Raw genomic sequence first — 18,516 nt, 5'->3', positions numbered from 1 at the left:
TTAAAAATCGTGATCTCATACCAAATATATCATTGAAAGCTCTCATATCACAATGGGTCCAAAAAAATATGAACAGTTCACAAAGTACAGACAAAATACAATTTTGTAAGTGTGAAGTTATCCAACGGTGTAATTACGTAAACATGTGTCACTGCCGTAGTAAAAAAGTTTGTCTCTCTCAGTTAAATGATCAGATAGCTGTGTAATTATGTGTTAGAGAAATATGGTACTGATGTGTAAAGTTGTATAAGCAAATACCATATTAGCTAGGGCTCCTTGTGCTTGCCAAACACATGATACACAAAGTAAGCGTGTACCCCCCTGAGGATTAATGTAATTATACCCTCAGGTGTTACAGATTACAGCAATGGAATGAAATGTATAACGGAAAACCTTTGTGTCATTGTACTTCAAATATCTTTAAAAATAAATTTAAGTATAAAATTAATCACTCAAATACGTGTACTGTAGCGCTAAACTTTGCGTCTTGTTGTAAGATAAACTCTGTGGAAATGTCGTAGTTATCGTCCTCCGAAAGCTAAGTTCTGCAGAAGTCAATGTACTTACCTCATGATAAACAAAAGTGAATTGCTTTGCGTATAGATATCTTAGTTATTACGCTTATTGTTGTGATGAAGAACGTACTGTGCTGTAACATATTGTTGTGCTCCGAAAGAGGCTGCCTCATTGTAGCTATACCACAAAAGTTACTACTAAAACATGTTTTACTTTCCAGAATAATACAGAAAAACTGTGCAGATATGAAACAGAAACACCGCAAAAGCAACATTGTAAATTGTCACTCATTAGTAGCATCGTGATAAAATCGTGTAGCTGTCACATAAACCAACCACTGTCTCATCTGGTATCTCACAGAAAGTATCTTAAATCCAGAATGTATTTTCAAGTAAACCAAAATGTTGCATTAGAATCTCATTAGCAGTACTGCTAAATGTTCTAAGTATGTGAGTCTTATAGTCGTTACGTAATCGTGCGACTAACAAGCAAGAATGTACAAATAACAACATTGTGTCGTCTGTTCACTATAACAACGCACTCATAATTTCTGTTTAAATAAGTTCTCTTGGTTCTTGACTGGATATTTAACTTCAAACATTGTTGCATGGTAACAGTTTCTAAAGCATACTAGTAATGTGAAGTGAAACGTTTTATGGCAAAGACAAAGTTAAAAAGCAGATTATCTATCAATAAACGGTTTTACATGTGAAATGTGGTGTAAACCTTTACTCTATATAGCGCGCAGAGTTTCGACTTCAAAGCAATTATCATGTTGTATACGTCGGTAAGGAATGCTAAAATTTTTTTAAAGGTTAGCGTGTATGCTATTTTTCCCTGAGCCAGCCGGCGCACGCAGCTGCCTGCGGTGCGTGTCATTGTCTGTTCCTTTGTTGGCGCGCGTCGTTACTGGGATTTGGAGACCTAACTTCTACAAATTCGCCTTGCCGAGATGGCCCAGCCCTGTTTAAATCCTGCCAGTTCTGATGAAATTCACGTCCGTCGTTACGATCACATCGTCTGTTGTCATGTCGGTAGATTGCATAGTTTCTTTCCTGTCGGTTAAGTGGTGGAGAATTTCTCCCTGAATTATCACTGCACGGTGGACTGTTGCGTCTCAAGTTATTCTGTCTCCCGTGATAATAATTATTTTGGTTCCTATATTGTCTGTTTCTCTGATTGTCTCTGTGATAGTCATTACTACGGAAATGCGATCTCTCTCTGTAACTATTACTCTGCCAGTGGTTGTTATACGGGTGGTGTCTCTTTTGGTCACGATTTACGTTGTAAGAATAGAATTGTTGTGTCCAGTTATTGTTTCTATCGTCACGGAATTGTGACGGATGTGACCTGTAGTGATTGTTTTCCTGTTTTCGCATCCCACGACTGTCTGTGTCAATTTCTAATTCTTGTAAGAGTCCCTGAAAAGCTTCAATGTCGTCTTTGCAACGCCCTACCAAAATAATATTTCTTAAATGTTCAGGCAATTTCATTAAGCAAATGCAGATGAGTTCTGAAGGGCTGTATGTGTTTGAAAGATATTGGTTCTTATGCAACATGTCTTCAAAATATTTCGCAAGACTGGAAAATTCAGATTGTTCGAAATGTTTCATCATTATGATGCTATGTTTTACTCGGTCTTGTGTAGCTTGACACCAATATGCTGAGAGGAGCGCATGGTAAAATTCTCCTTCACTGTGACAATCGTGAATGACCGATCGCATTCCTACAGCTGGTTCATTCTCCAGGTAGCCACACATAAATTCTAACCTGTGCTCCAATGACCAGTTGGGAGGAAAACAATGAGAGAATGGATGGAGCCACGCTTGTGGATGAATGTCGTTGGCAGAATTCTTAAACGTTTTGAATTTACGTGTAGTAATGAACAAAATATAGTCAAAATCATCATGTCGGCGAGTCGCATGTCGGTCATTGTTACGTTGTTTCGGCGGTTCCATCTCAAAATTCGGTGTACCTTGCCAATTTCTTTCATAATTTCCAAAGTGCCCTGTGTTATTATTTTGTGGCTGTTCCGTATTCCTATGTCCCTCTTCCTGTATTGGAGCGCGAGTGTCCTCTGAAATACGTAATTCTTGTATTACCTGTGTCAGCTGATCTTGTACTTCGCGGATTTCTCTTTGGTGTTGCGTATTAATTTGATTCAGATTTTGTTTCACTTTCCTAATTTGTTCGCACTCTTCTGTGTCATTAAAGACTACTGGTTTTGTGTCATTCAGATTATCATCTACCTTCGTAGATAAGTTAGTGAACTGATCCGAAAGTTCGGCTACTTTCTCCGATAGTGTACTTATTTCCTCAGTGTGTTTTTCTGAACCAAGTTTCAGAATGTCCATTTGTGTTGAAATCGTATCTACTGTGTCCTTTAAGTTTTCTTCAGTTTTTGCAAGTTGCGTAACCGAATCGGCAGATGCAACTGAGTCAATTTTAGCTTGCAAGGTCTCATGATTTTCATGAATAATAGTCTGCAGTTCTTTTATGGCTGCTTCGTGATTCTGTAATGCATTTTCATGACGCGAAAAAATAGGTTGGAAATGCTCACAAATTTGTGTTTTTACGTCATTACAGACTTTTTGACATTTCGATTCGATGTTATGTAACTCAGTAGTTAAATCTTCACGTGTTTGTTCAAGTGTGGTGTCTAACTTTTGAAGATTTTGTTCCATTGTGTCTAACTTTTTAAGATTTTGTTTCACTGTGTCTAACTGTTGCTGTGTTTGTCTCTGGTGTTGTTCCATTGTGTCTAACTTTTGAAGATTCTGTTCCATCGTGTCTAACTTCTGGAGATTTTGTCCCATTTGTTTCTGATTTTGTTCAAGCGTTGTGTCTAACTTTTGTAGCCTTTGTCGCATTTGTTGCATTAACTGTAATAACAATGCATTAGTGTCTGGAATCTGTTCCTCTACGCTTTTCGGCAGTGCATTTGCACCGGCAACATTCACATTTTGACAAGCAGAAAATGTGTCTTGACTTATTTGAGAGAACGGTGAGGACGCAAAACCTGAATCTACAGTATTTGCAAAATTGTGTCCTATCATTTTGGATTCTTGAGGCGAGCTGTTGCCGAGCGATCGATCGATAATGCTTCCCTGTTCACTAATTGTTTCACTGCCTACGCCATTGTTTGCCGCCCGCTCCATTTCCCTATGCACAATTACCAAATTAATATGTTGAACATTAGTTAATTCATTACACGGTGGCGCTAACACACTACTTTCGTCTTCACTGTCATTTCTCAGTTTACTTTGGGGCCTAGTATTACGTTTTTCACACGCCATTATTGTCACAATATTTCACACGACAACACAGAAAAACACAATTTGAAGAGAAAAAATAGGGGAACACATTAACATAGCACTGAAAATAATATCTAGTTAATTGCAAGCGCAGCTGCGAAATACTTGGTGCAAATCTACATGCATGCCACAACTGTTTTACTGTGCAACAATGAAAAACCACAACTACCAAGGAAATTCTCTCTATAATTACGTGCTAGCAATAAACAAAAGCTACACTAAATACACAAACTACAAGAAAACATCAGAAGATTCCAGTGAGGTATCCTGGCAGGGTCGCCATATGAAACATCCCCTTAGAAAAATTATAGAAGACTGTGCTTAAACTGACACACAATATTTTTAGCGCAATGCAATCTGACTTTCAAAAATCCCTACAAAAGAATGGCCCTGACTAACATTAACCTATGCGTTTCACAAATGACTTACCTCACAAAAATCTTCATTACTCGAACTACTGCAATACAGCGAGCGCCACTACTGCCAGCTAAATAAAAGATTCAAACTACGGAAGGCACTAACTACTGATAGGCATAGTTAGCAAATGAAAGATTTTGATAGAGAACAAACCTTATTTACCTTAACAGTCATAATGTATACAGCAGTTCATAATATCCATTTTTACAAATTTCACAACTCCGCCATCTCTCTCCCCACATCCACCATTGCTGGCGGCTCACCTCCAACTGCGCAACGCTACGCGCTGTTAACATCCAGCTGCCGAACACTACAATGGCAGACAACAATGCAAACTAGCCACAGACTGCACACAGCACAGCCAGTGATTTTCATACAGAGCGCTATGTAACGTTGCCAATAAGAAAACATAAACAGCCTACTTACAAGGTGCCGGTAGGTGACACGATCGTGACCAGGAGCGGTGTTGCGTTTTGTGCGGAGTGTAGCAATGAGATCCTGTGTAGTGATAGGGGCATTGAGTTCTGTGTGTGCAATGTTGTCCAAGTACTGGAAACCAGGTGCGAGGGGAGGGACAGAGGTGCCAGTTCGATCGCGGACATCCGGGAAGACGGAGTAATCGAACTGGGGGTCATCGGGGATCGAAAACACATCGGACAGGTAAGAGGCAAGGTTATTGGCCTTACTAAGGGAGTCAGGGAAGGGGTGATCATCATGGTGAAGAGGATAGTAGTGGGGAAGGGGGGTTTAGTCCCGGTAAGGCGACGGAAGGCTGACCAGAACTTGGGGGAGTTGATAGGTAGGGTAGCATTTAAATGGGTGCATGTCTGTCGCCAGTCCCGGCGTTTCTTAGCCGCCAGCGGCCAGTTGGTTGTGCTGTCCTATATTAATAAATTAAATGTGACTTGGTAACGAATCCCTCACATAAAGGTTTCCTTAGATAATATTGCATCAATAACTGTTAACTGAGCTGTTTCGATGACGTATATTATTCTGGACTGTAAAGAGATGTATACTTTTCTTTTGCGCCTACTGAAGGTAAGTGTATACAAGAGGTGTTCTTTAGTAGATGTTTTTCAGTATATCGTTTCTTCTGGCTACTATATTTCTTCATGCTGTTAACAACCCAGACGCATTGTAAATGTTATGTTCTTTTAGAGACAGACATCACAGTTTGTATTTTATTGATGGTTGACCATATATATCTTTTAATAAGTTTCCTTTAATTTCCGTCTATGGTCACAATTTTTTTCTGTTTAACAGATTACCGGTTTCGGTCTTTAATGACCATCATCAGATCTGCAGCAAAAATGGGACAAATATAAATACACTTGCAAACTGAATACAGCTTAAGAACAATACATAGAGCATATTGAAAAGTAGTGCTGACAAAATTTACATTTGAGCCCTTTAAATGTAAAGAGGCATACCTGTCTCATAAAAATAAAGTCCTAATTCACTGCAGCCACAGTGGCATAGTTAACTATTAAATGCGGAATCAGCACCAGCATCGTCAAATACATACAAATCACATCACATGCACAAGTCATGTTGTCAGTAAAACTAAAGAAACGTTTAACAAACAGCAGGCACACACACACACACACACAAAAGAGAACCGGCAAAGATAGAATAAAAACTATTCCCATGAAATTTAACGGCAAAATGTCCCTGCAAATAGAAAAACGTTTAAAAACGTCTGATGTCAGATGTGGCTTTCAGGTCAATAACACTATAAAAATACGAATTAAACATAAGTTGAAAGGGAACTATGATAAATTTGATGGCTCTGGAGTATATAGGATCGACTGCAGTAACTGTGACAAATATTATATAGGTCAAACAGGTCGCTCTTTTAAATTGTGGTTCAATGAACACTCACAGCCACGAAACAAAACGGCTTTGGGACAGCATTTGTCTGATACTGGTAATTCCATAGGGAGCATTGAGAGCTGTATGCGTATTCTTCACAGGGTGGAAAAAGGGCCTTACTCTTAATTTGCTGGAGAAACTTGAAATTTATAGAGCAAAAAATAGAGAACCGGATAAACTGCTTAACTGGCAGAGCGATTTTGTGCCCAATGCCTACTTTGCTTTATTTGACAATGTTTTACCCTAGTCACTCCACGCCTCTGTTATTTATAGTGTGTTCGTAAGTTCTCCTAGTATTGAGTATATCACACATTTACTTTGTTTCCATACGTTTTACGCATGACTCTAGTAGGTTCTTGTTCCTTCTTTATTCATTTCATTGACTGCACTACTCAGATGATGTAAATCATCCACTGTTGTGGTATTTCATCATACTCTGCTTGCAACAAAGTACCTCAGGGCACGAGGAGCCCTCTGCCGGTCACGTTCCTCCAACCACTTCCCGCCTGTGCGGAATTCTAGAGTTAGCGCTAACAGGGGGCGCTGATTATGTGCAGAACTATATTTCCTTTCATTTATGACTCATTTAGCGATTTGTTTTATGTTGTTTATATTACTCGGTGCAATATCAACGGTGTTTAATATTTATGTTATTGCCCAGAATATTGGCCCTAGAGCACATGTCAACCACTGTTTTTAACTCTTCGTCTTTTTAACAATATTACTTTTGTCGTGTTCTTTTTATTGCTTTTTAGTACTGTAACACTTTTTATACTTTATGAGCTTATTACAGATTTTAACTGTGCTATCCCCCCCTTTTATTTTCGCTGTTTCAATTAATTATTGAAAAACAGTGTATGCTGACATTAGCGACATCTGTTCAACTTACTACACAAACATCTGGCAGCTACTGTACGGCAGCTAGTTTTAAACAGTAGTTTTACTGACAACATGACTTGTGCATGTGATGTGATTTGTATGTATTTGACGATGCAGGTGCTGATTCCACATTTAATAGTTGACTATGCCACTATGGCTGCAGTGCATTAGGACTTTGATTTTATGAGACAGGTATGCCTCTTTACATTTAAAGGGCACAAATGTAAATTTTGTCAGCACTACTTTTCAATATGCTCTACGTATTGTTCTTAAGCTGTATACAGTTTGCGAGTGTATTTATATTTGTCCCATTTTTGCTGCAGATCTGATGATGGTCATTAAAGACCGAAACCGGTAATCTGTTAAACAGAAAAAAAATTGTGACCATAGACGGAAATTGAAGGAAACTTATTCAATATACGGGTCACTGTGTTTTTCGCGACGATGTCGCAGCTTGTGAATATATATCTTTGTGTATAACACAAACCGAGTATTATAAGGTATCTAGATTTCTGGTATAAAAGTTCTTTGAGGTACTTATATAAACAGAGGTGTCCTTGCGTTGGTATGTTAATGATCGATTCGTTTTATTATAGTGAACTCAATCACGGTTGATATTCTGATCATGGACTGTTATATGTCGTTCTGTAGGCATTTGAAGAGTAGTGGTTTTCAGTTTATCCTGTGGAAAGTTGAACTGAATATCCATTTTAGGTACAGCTCTTTCATAAGTACTTCCTCATGTTTAGGTTGTTCAACTTGACAACTCATTTCTTTTATCTTGCGTACACATTGTTCGTTTGTTTTGTTGACATAGTCTTCCTGTGAAGATGGTCGCTACGACCGAAACCGGCAGAGGATAAAGAAAAAATCTGATAAATTTGTACATCTGATGGCAAACATGTATTTGTTCCAATTCTGACAGCTGTATCGAGTCCACTCGTCAAAATGTTTGTTTTAGATTAACATTTGCTACAGCAAGTCACTCTCCATTTTATTTTGAAAGGTTGGACGATACGGATTGGAACGAAGAAACACTGGCAACGGATCACCTGAGGCGTCCTGTTCTCTCGCAGTTACTACGCGCTCTTCGCCAAATCATGAAAGCTGTAAGTGCCAGGAGAGGATGTGCCGACCAGCACGACTGGAATTTTCGTCAGCGGCACCTGAATAAAAGTGGTGAGTATCACATTTGTATGTTCCTTTGGTTGCAGGCCCTCTCGGCGAATTCCTGTGATAAAGTCTTCTCGAGTTGTGAGCCAAGCTGTGCCGTTGTCTTGATGCAGCTTTCGATGAGTTTCCTATTGGTCGCTTCAGTTGAGCATGGCGAGTGAGAAAATTGCCCAAATGTTGCGACAACATGACGGCAGGTCTCGCCTGATAACTCGAGAATGTTTGAGCAAGTCTCTTAATGTCACATAAAGTGTGATGTGCTCGTTAATGTATACTGTCAAGAAAATCTCACGCAGGTGACTGGAGGTTGTGTCGAAGCTGACGACTCTCTCCTAACCAAAGAATATAAGAAACAATAACTTAGAACTAACTAATAAGCACACGAGAGGAAAAGAGCAATGTCTACTGATAAAGCACGCATTATGTTTCATAATCAACACTAATCTTGAGGACAAACTTCTATTGATGTCAGTTCAGGACATCAGACAAAATATTAGTGACCTTCGAGTAGCGATCGCCCCAATACCGCAGCACAGCACACTGCCCGTACCACTGATGAAGGCCTGCGTTCGACGACGCAGGGAGTTGACAGGTTTGTCCAGAACGACCGTCTCCAGCTGGAGTCACTCGCTAGATCCCACGGAGCTTCCGAATTTCTGGGATGTTGACTGCCACGTTTCACATGCCTGTCCTAGACATCTTCTGTGAGAATATGATCGGATGATTTAGCGGGCTAGTCGAGATGCGATAGCGTGCCTAACTAGTCGTCCAACCAGTAACGTATCTTTACATCCCTGTGGACACAACTGTTGTGTTAAAAAGCAGGAGTGTGCACGGCATACACAACATGAAGGTGTCGTAGATATCAGGAATTAAAGTTATTGCGTGATGTGAATTTATGTAGACTGCATGCGGACAAAACTTCTACGCAAAGCTCCGAAACGTCACTGTGGAAATGGCGAAAGTGCAGAAAGCTGCTGCCATTTTCTTACGAAATTGCCAGCCGTGGTGGCCGAGCGGTTCTAGGCGCTACAGTCTGGAACCGTGCGACCGCTACGGTCGCAGGTTCGAATCCTGCCTCGGGCATGGATGTTTGTGATGTTCTTAGGTTAGTTAGGTTTAAGTAGTTCTAAGTTCTAGGGGACTGATGACCTCAGATGTTAAATCCCATAGTGCTCAGAGCCATTCTTACGAAATTGATAGAGCTTTGAGGCCATGTGGTGCCCTGACGCACTCATGCCTTGAGTTTATATGGTTCACTACACAACATTAACCCCAGAAGAACAGGCAACATGAAAATTAAGAATAAACACCTTATTCTTAGAGACAGTTTAATATGGATTACAAAGCACACTGGAGTTTGGCACATTTAGTTTATTTATTTACCAACAGAGAACTCGGCTTTGTACGGTTATTTGTTTTTCCAGGCTTCTATTAGTCCATCTTCTCCTCCCTGTCTCTCTGCCTATCTCCTTCCACCCATTCTCTCTGCCCACCTTTACATCTCCCCATCTCTGTGCATCCCCTCCCTCTTCTGTCTGTCTATCACTTCCTCTCCCTTCTCTCTGGCCATCTCCCTCTCACCCCTCAATCTCTCCATCTCTTCCACAATCTTTCTCTGTCCACCTCCTTATCCTTCCTCCTCCTATTCACCTCCTCCATCTCTCAGCTCAGCTATGCCCGTCGGCATGTATAGCCTCTGGAACCCATTCTGACGCTATCCACACAACACACCAGTCATTAATTCAGCCTAGATGTCAAGCATTACCAGTCCTTTTCGTTCTCACCCCTAGTGGAGCGAGGTGTTTCATACCCCGCAGTATTTGTTTCCAGACAACAGTATTATGTGTACCAAGTTAGGCTGAAATCAATCCAGTGGTTTATGGATATGGAACACACACACATACATCTATTTTATATATGTATGATGGTCAGAAACAGTTTGAAAATTTTGAAAGGGTGTTTCAGAGGAGGTTGTTCTGAGAAATAATTATTAAGAGAAAATTCGATGCGTTTCGCCGTTTTCCAGTTAATTAGCATTGTAGTTAGCCAATCAGGTCGTCTCACGTGCAAATTCAAGCAGTCTCACAGAGGTTTTCGTTTCCTCCGACCGAAAAAACGTAGCTTTTGCTCGCTTATGTTTAGTTTCTCACTTCCAAAAAACTATAGTGTTGTGCAGTGTCTCTGTTATATAGGGTGTTACAAAAAGGTACGGCCAAACTTTCAGGAAACATTCCTGACACACAAATAAAGAAAAGATGTTATGTGGACATGTGTCCGGAAACGCTTAATTTCCGTGTTAGAGCTCATTTTAGTTTCGTCAGTATGTACTGTACTTCCTCGATTCACCGCCATTTGGCCCAATTGCAGGAAGGTAATGTTGACTTCGGTGCTTGTGTTGACATGCGTCTCATTGCTCTACAGCACTAGCATCAAGCACATCAGTACGTAGCATCAAGGGAATAGTGTTCATCACGAACGTGGTTTTTCAGTCAGTGCAATGTTTACAGATGCGGAGTTGGCAGATGCCCATTTGATGTATGGATTAGCACGGGGCAATAGCCGTGGCGCGGTACGGTTATATCGAGACAGATTTCCAGAACGAAGGTGTCCCAACAGGAAGACGTTCGAAGCAATTGATCGGCGTCTTAGGGAGCACGGAACATTCCAGCCTATGACTCGCGACTGGGGAAGACCTAGAAAGACGAGGACACCTGTAATGGACGAGGCAATTCTTCGTGCAGTTGAGGATAACCCAAATGTCAGCGTGAGAGAAGTTGCTGCTGTACAAGGTAACGTTGAACACGTCACTGTATGAACAGTGCTACGGGAGAACCAGTTGTTTCCGTACCATGTACAGCGTGTGCAGGCACTATCAGCAGCTGATTGGCCTCCACGGGTACACTTCTGCGAATGGTTCATCCAACAATGTGTCAATCCTCATTTCAGCGCAAATGTTCTCTTTACGGATGAGGCTTCATTCCAACGTGATCAAATTGTAAATTTTCACAATCAACATGTGTGGGCTGACGAGAATCCGCACGCAGTTCTGCAATCACGTCATCAACACAGATTTTCTGTGACCGTTTGGGCAGGCATTGTTGGTGATGTCTTGATTGGGCCCCATGTTCTTCCACCTACGCTCAATGGAGCACGTTATCATGATTTCATACTGGATACTCTACCTGTGCCGCTAGAACATGTGCCTTTACAAGTACGACGCAACATGTGGTTCATGCACGATGGTGCTCCTGCACGTTTCAGTCGAAGTGTTCGTACGCTTCTCAACAACAGATATGGTGACCGATGGATTGGTAGAGGCAGACCAATTCCATGGCCTCCACGCTCTCGTGGCCTCAACCTTCTTGACTTTCATTTATGGGGGCATTTGAAAGCTCTTGCCTACGCAACCCCGGTACCAAATGTAGAGACTCTTCGTGGGCGTATTGTGGACGGCTGTGATACAATACGCCATTCTCCAGGGCTGCATCAGCGCATCAGGGATTCCATGCGACGGAGGGTGGATGCATGTATCCTCGCTAACGGAGGACATTTTGAACATTTCCTGTAACAAAGTGTTTGAAGTCACGCTGGTACGTTCTGTTGCTGTGTGTTTCCATTCCATGATTAATGTGATTTGAAGAGAAGTAATAAAAAGAGCTCTAACATGGAAAGTAAGCGTTTCCGGACAGATGTCCACATAACATATTTTCTTTCTTTGTGTGTGAGGAATGTTTCCTGAAAGCTTGGCCGTACCTTTTTGTAACACCCTGTATAGTCTGTCACAATTTTTCTTTGGGAATGCTTGCGAAAAGCGGGAAATCACGGTTTGAGTCCCAGCCTGGAACCAATTTTCATTTGTTCTGAAATATTCTACAAGTGATACTGAAACACAATCGCAATTTGCGAGGTCATGCTTACGAAAGAGGCGCATTTTACCTGGTAATGAGAGCTGAACAAGTGGTAACTCGTGGACTCAAAAGATGTATATTCATTACCGCACTTTATCGTGCGCATATGCCAGAATTAGCGCACGCAACAACTTGATTGGATAACTTCAATGCTGTAAAACTCGCAAACGGTGCAAAGTATCGAACTTCTTCCTTAAGAATTATTTCGATAGATCCTTCCCTGCAACACTCTTACAAGATTTTCAGGCTGTTTCAGACCACCCATATATAGATTTATGTATGTATTTCAGCTTGCACATTTACGGTATTGATGCTCGTGTTGACTGGCACCGCTTCTCATGACTGCTGCTTCCACTGCTTCTCGTGACATTGTTGCTTGCAAGTCATTAATGTTATCTGAGACTGTGCGGGCACGTTCTGGTACAGAAAGTGCATCTGTTGCTGTTGGCAAACGACTGTGCACTCGCTGTAGACATTGTTGTAAATTACGTTAAGGTGACAGGCTATATAAGTAACCACACAGTCGCTCGCTTGGCGTTAAGGCGTGTTTGTATACGGCTTCCTACTACGTAAAATCAGCTTTATGATGTAGAAACTGACTACAATTGTCACATCATAATCACACTCAAATCTAAATCCGAAAGAAAGAAACTGACTAAAATTTTGCAAGTTGTAACCACACTGAAACCCAAATCCGAAAGCTGGGTCGTTAATGAAAGACAACATTACGCCCTGAAGCATTTTCATTAAGAACACTAATATCCAGTCAGAACGGAACTGATCCTCTTAGTGGGGAGCACAGTTATTTACACAAACTTTGAACATTCCGGAAAGCTAGTATCTGTGCAACCATCGAACATTTCAGATGTAGAAACATTACAAAAATAAGATAGTTCAAGAACTTTCCAGAAATGATAAATACGTCATATTGGGCCCAGCGACTGGCAACACGCCAGCTAGTGGTGCTGGCATTACATTACATTAATACTTGTTCCGTAGATAATGAACACGACACTTTGTAGTGATGTGGAACATGTCAGTTTAACATAAGTCTTCATCACACAGGTTTTAATTTTTTACTATTTTTGTTTTGTTTTATTTTATTTTTACAGTTACTCCTTTATATCTAGAAATTCGTCTATTGAGTAGGAGTTGCCGTTCAGAAACTCTTTTAATTTGGTTTTTAAATATTGGTTGGCTAACTGTCAGTCTTTTAATGCTATCTGGCAAATGACCAAAGATATTTGTGGCAGCATACTTCAACCCCTTTTATGTCGAAGTTGGATTTAACAGAGAACAGTGAAGATTATACATCCTTCTAGTGTTGTAGCTATGCACTTCGCTATTACGTTTGAATTAGGATGGATTATTAATAAGAAATTTCATTAGTGAATATACGTCTTTCGAAGGTACTTCGAACATCGTCAGTTCCTTAAGTAAATGTCTACAAGGTGATCCTGGGCGCGCTCCGGCTATTATTATGATTATATGCTTTTGTATAATGAATACTTTTTCTCTTAATGATGAATTACTCCAAAATATGATGCCATATGAAAGAAGTGAATGAATCACCAACATTAGCAATAACCCTAATAGCATAAGTAGTTAAACCTAACTCTTCCAGCAGATCGTGAATGTGTTTTTTTTCCAATTCAGCTTCTCATAAATGTATACGCCCAGAGATTTTGAATATTCTGCCTTAGCAACAGATTCCTGTAGAGAGTTTATATTTATCAATGGTGTTAGGCCATTTACTGTAGAGAATTATGTACACTGTGTTTTCCCAAAATTTAGTGAGAGTCCATTTGTAGCATTGGCCCCTCTATGGAGAAAGAGCAACATGCTGCTTCAGATCTTCACATTGGAACCGACTAGTGCACCTTGGCTCTAGATCTTGTCACTGGTCTTCTGAAAGGCAATGATGATGGATTCTCACATCCTGGTCGAGCTGTTACATTCTCTTCACTATGATGAGCATCAAAGGTAACTCTTACTATGGAAGCTTCACGTTCTCGCTTCACTTTGTTGAATGCGAATGTCGCCACATCAGCATAAATTAAGAACATATCTGCCAACATCTTATTAAAGCATTCGTGGGAGCGTCTCTCTGTGGATGATAGGCAGTTGTCATCCTGTGGGTGAAGTCACAACATGAAACTACTTCTGATACTAGCCTCGACTAGATATCTTTTTACGATCAGAAATCATCACACAGGATTGTCTGTGCTTCAGAATGACGTCTTCTACGAGGAATTTTGCAATTTACAGAGCTTCGGTATTTGACACAGCTTGCATGCAGGGTACAGACTATTATCCATCGATTCCCATTTGTCGACTTCCAGTTTGGTGTAATGGCGCTGCTGCAGGCGCGATTGGTACGAGATATGCTGGAGGTAATTGTAGCATGTATTTTCATTGCTGACATGCCTTACAGTGGCTCATATAGTGTCTAATGGATCTGTAGAGACGTTGCCGGTTATACGTGCATCTAGTTTGGTCCAGAGTCTTCATGACTCCAGGTAACCAGATGTTGGAATGTTGTGAGAACACTTCAGGATCGCTGGCAGCAAATGCGCTAGGATGATGAGCAACCATTTCTCCCTCATTGGGTCATAGTTCCTCTTATACCGCACGAACGCCAATTAGTCACACAAAAACCACACTAAATCGATCCAGGCAAATGCCGGGATGGTTCCTTTGAAAGGGCACGGCCGACTTCCTTCCCCGTCCTTCCCTAATCCGATGAGACCGATGACCTCGCTGTCTGGTCTCCTCCCCCAAAAAATCCAATCCAATCCAAAAACCACACTCCTCCTTCATATACCAATCCGTACGAACTTCATTGCACAAACTATCGCCATCCACACTATTTACTTCAGTCCTCCCTAAATGTTCTGTTATTTATTCCACACATTTCGCTGGTTCACTACCCACAGCATGCACAACTTTACTATTTTCCCCCTCCAAATTATCGACACTTGCAGCTTCAGCAAAATTACACATCAATTCACGGTAAACACTTTATCTTCCTGAAATAATACGCTGATGCCTAAGCCATCATCACCATAAATATCCACCTCAGCAACCTTATCTATTGATACACCGTTTAAATCGCTACAAATTCACATCAGAAACCTCACTTTCCCCAGTCGACCAATTAACTTTACGTGAACCATACAGAACTTTATCCTCCGCCAATACATTACACAGATTGCTGCTACCTTGTTGTACAATTTTGGGGCTTCCAGACTTGCTAGCTTCCGCTGTGATCGGACAAAAATCAGCACACACTACCGTTTCTACACACTTTTCATCCAGATTAACAATCGATCCTACTTTACATACATTCTCACATTCACAGTCTGACAAACGTCTAAAGATCCACACATTCATCAATAAGTTCCGTTTCGCCTTCATTCGTGACTAGAAACGCTCAAATTCCTTCCTCCGAAGTATCAATGCCAGTAGCTTTTACATCACTACATAAATTATCATTACTCTGTTCCTTTATACAGGAATCATCTACCTCCTTCGATACAGTTTCAACTTCAACTGCTGGCGAGACCAACGCTACGCCTCCCTTAGTAATATCGACGCTTACCGCCGAAACACAATCACCCTCACTTGCAGCTGGCGAGGCCAAAGCTACGCCTCCTTCACTAACATCGACGCTTTTCGCTGACTCACACATACTTGTTACTACGACACCTTCCTTACTGCAATTGCTGCTATTTGCTAATACCTCTTCAGAACTCTCCACATGCCGCGCGGGATTAGTCGAGCGGTCTAGGGGGCGCTTCAGTCATGGACTGTACGGCTGGTCCCGGCGGAGGTTCGAGTCCTCCCTCGGGCATGGGTGTGTGTGTGTGTGTGTGTGTGTGTGTGTGTCCTTAGGATAATTTAGGTTAAGTAGTGTGTATGCTTAGGGACTGATGACCTTAGCAATTAAGTCCCATAAGATATCACACACATTTGAACATTTGGAACTCTCCACAAGATTTGCTTTCACAAAATTCATCTCCTCTTTAACTTCTTTTTGAACCACTGAATCTTTCCATTCATCACCATTCACACACTCATTCATTACACATTCATAACTTACATCATACCCCACAAATTTATTCCCATTACTTTTACTGAAATCTCTCACCAATCTATGCTTCCGCCGTTCGCGCCTGCTTTTATTGGAAGAGCCACTTATATAGCCTTCCTCTTTAGCATACTCCATACTACATATTTGGTGCCTTTCTCCAAACCTATCAACATTTCTACCATTACCATTATCTCTAGTCCTTTTCATCGCCTGTTTAGATCGCAATCCTCGGACCTGAGATGTGGCCAACATCAGTTTCCCGACCGGCTGTTACGCGACTGCACTTCGCGCGAATTTCTCCCGTCAAAACTGCGTTCTTTACTCGGATCCCGTTCACGGAAGTTATCACTCCTGTCCGTTCTTCGGCCATTCCAGCTACTATCTCCCTGAGAATTCCTTTGATTTCTCTCACGATTTTTATTCTGGTGGTGATTATTTGGATTCCCATTTTGATAACTACCACCCGGTCTGCTCTGAGGTTTGAACTTCAAAGCCCTCTCTAACTTCTCCACAAACTCTAGAAATTCGTCCACGGAATCACATGGACTACAGACAAGATCCCACTGCAAATCTTCAGGTTATCGCCTTTTTAACGTAGTGATTTCCGTTAAAACCCAAACGGATTTTTCACGTGCATAAGTTTGCCAAGTTCGCGTTTGCAAAAATCTATCATTGTCCCATTACCGTACCTGTAACTCAGCCCCTTTATGAATTCATTTTGGATCCACGTCTGTTTTGCCTCGCTCCAAAATTTGTTCAAAAATCACTTTTCGAACTCTTCGTACGATTCGCACTAACTACATCTAACATTTGCCCAAGACTGTGGGTCTCCCTCCAAATGCCGTTTAACGTATTTTATTTTCGCTTCGTCCAACATGCCGCGAACAAAAGCGTCCCTACACGCAGCCAAGAAATTTACTGGGTGATATCTTCCGTCATCTGTGTAACATTTCACAGCTCTGGTATTTGCCCAAGGGATATTTGTAACCGCCATGGCTTGTTGGGAGGCTAACGAATTTAAATCATTTTTTATCTGTCGCAATTGTTTCTTAAATTTATTTTCACTAGTGATACTGGACTCTATTTTATCTTGAATTTTGCCCATTTCTTTCTCCCCATCACCCACACGATTGGCAATGTCACTAATTGCTACATTTACATCGCTTTTGTGAGCATCTTGCATTTTTATACAGTCGCTTAGCTTGTCCCCACGTTCTGTTTGTATCTTATCCATTTTTTCCCCAAGATCTATTTTAATGTATCATCAATTGCTTTTTCAAGGTTACCCATAATTTTTTCAACTTCCTCTTTCACAGTGGAACATATTTCAGTTCGCATTGTACCCATATCAGTCCGAATTGTATCCGTAACTGTTTGCAATGTGCCCATACCTGTTTGCAATGTACCCATATCTGTTCGGAGTGCACTGATACTATTTGCCATTCCCTGGATCATTTACATTAGCTGAGACATCATATTTCCCCCACATTCATTCTCCTTGCCTCAATTCCTACTAGGTACACTTTCGCTCTCTGATTTCGGACTAACCTGCTCACTTCCGTTTTCAGAATTACAAATACTAGGTGACTATTTTATAATTGCAAGATCGATAAGTGGAGCTAAAACTCCAGAAACAAGCACTATCTCTCTATTTGCGCAAGCATCTGATCTGAGATGGTTCCCTCTGCCACGGTGTTGCCGTCGGTTGTAGTGGAAGTGTACATTGAAGACTACCGTGGGCTACTCGAAGAAGCTGACATGGTCCGTCCGCCTCTGGAGAAGTCGCCTGACGTAATTGTAGCTGCCGCCGGTTACCGCCTGTTCCAACCGTCTTCGATACAGCTTTCCGTTAAATGCTCTAACCGCTACTGCTCCCTGCACTCAAATTATTTACACTCTGAGCCCCCACGAAAATTGTCTTTAAAGTGATAGATTAGGACCTCTATCGATAGCATGTGTTAATTGTGAAAACTGTTGCGTAATTTCACTATTTCCAGAGACCTACTTGCGCAAGAAAAACCCGATCTCACACTGTGTTTTCTAAGAGGTTCACTCTACAGAATTCTGTACTGGTTTTGCAAAGGTTTTTACACTTTGCATAGTACGATGAATAACAGACAGCAAAGGCATTACCACTTTGCAGGGTACAAATCCCAGACGAGCCCCCAATTGCGGGCGTTCAAATAAACTACGCACCCTCTGATTCAACGGTGAAACATTAAAAGTTTTGGCTGGTGTCGTTGTCTAGGGACTGGGATACGCAGTTGCCGCATTACAGGCCAAATCCTGCTGAGTCTACAGTATACGATAAGAATCCACACGTGAATCGAATGGTAGAAGG

The 18,516-nt window shown here is 41.2% G+C and overlaps 1 protein-coding gene across 1 annotated transcript in view; it reads left to right on the top strand.

Annotated features, from left to right (window-relative positions):
* Nucleotides 1–8,020: 8,020 nt before the first annotated feature.
* The window catches only part of LOC126160949 (uncharacterized), a 292,907-nt gene continuing 282,411 nt past the window's right edge, over nt 8,021–18,516 (top strand). The window contains exon 1 of the mRNA XM_049916942.1: nt 8,021–8,177. Within this exon, the coding sequence (XP_049772899.1) occupies nt 8,099–8,177 (79 nt within the window). The 5' untranslated portion in view covers nt 8,021–8,098. The remainder of the gene's footprint in view (nt 8,178–18,516) is intronic.

The sequence above is a fragment of the Schistocerca cancellata genome, unplaced genomic scaffold (genome assembly GCF_023864275.1).
Source record: "Schistocerca cancellata isolate TAMUIC-IGC-003103 unplaced genomic scaffold, iqSchCanc2.1 HiC_scaffold_1168, whole genome shotgun sequence".
NCBI classification, from domain to species: Eukaryota; Metazoa; Arthropoda; class Insecta; order Orthoptera; family Acrididae; genus Schistocerca; species Schistocerca cancellata.
Note: the sequence above shows the minus strand (reverse complement) of the source record. Positions and strands in the feature narration are given on the sequence as shown.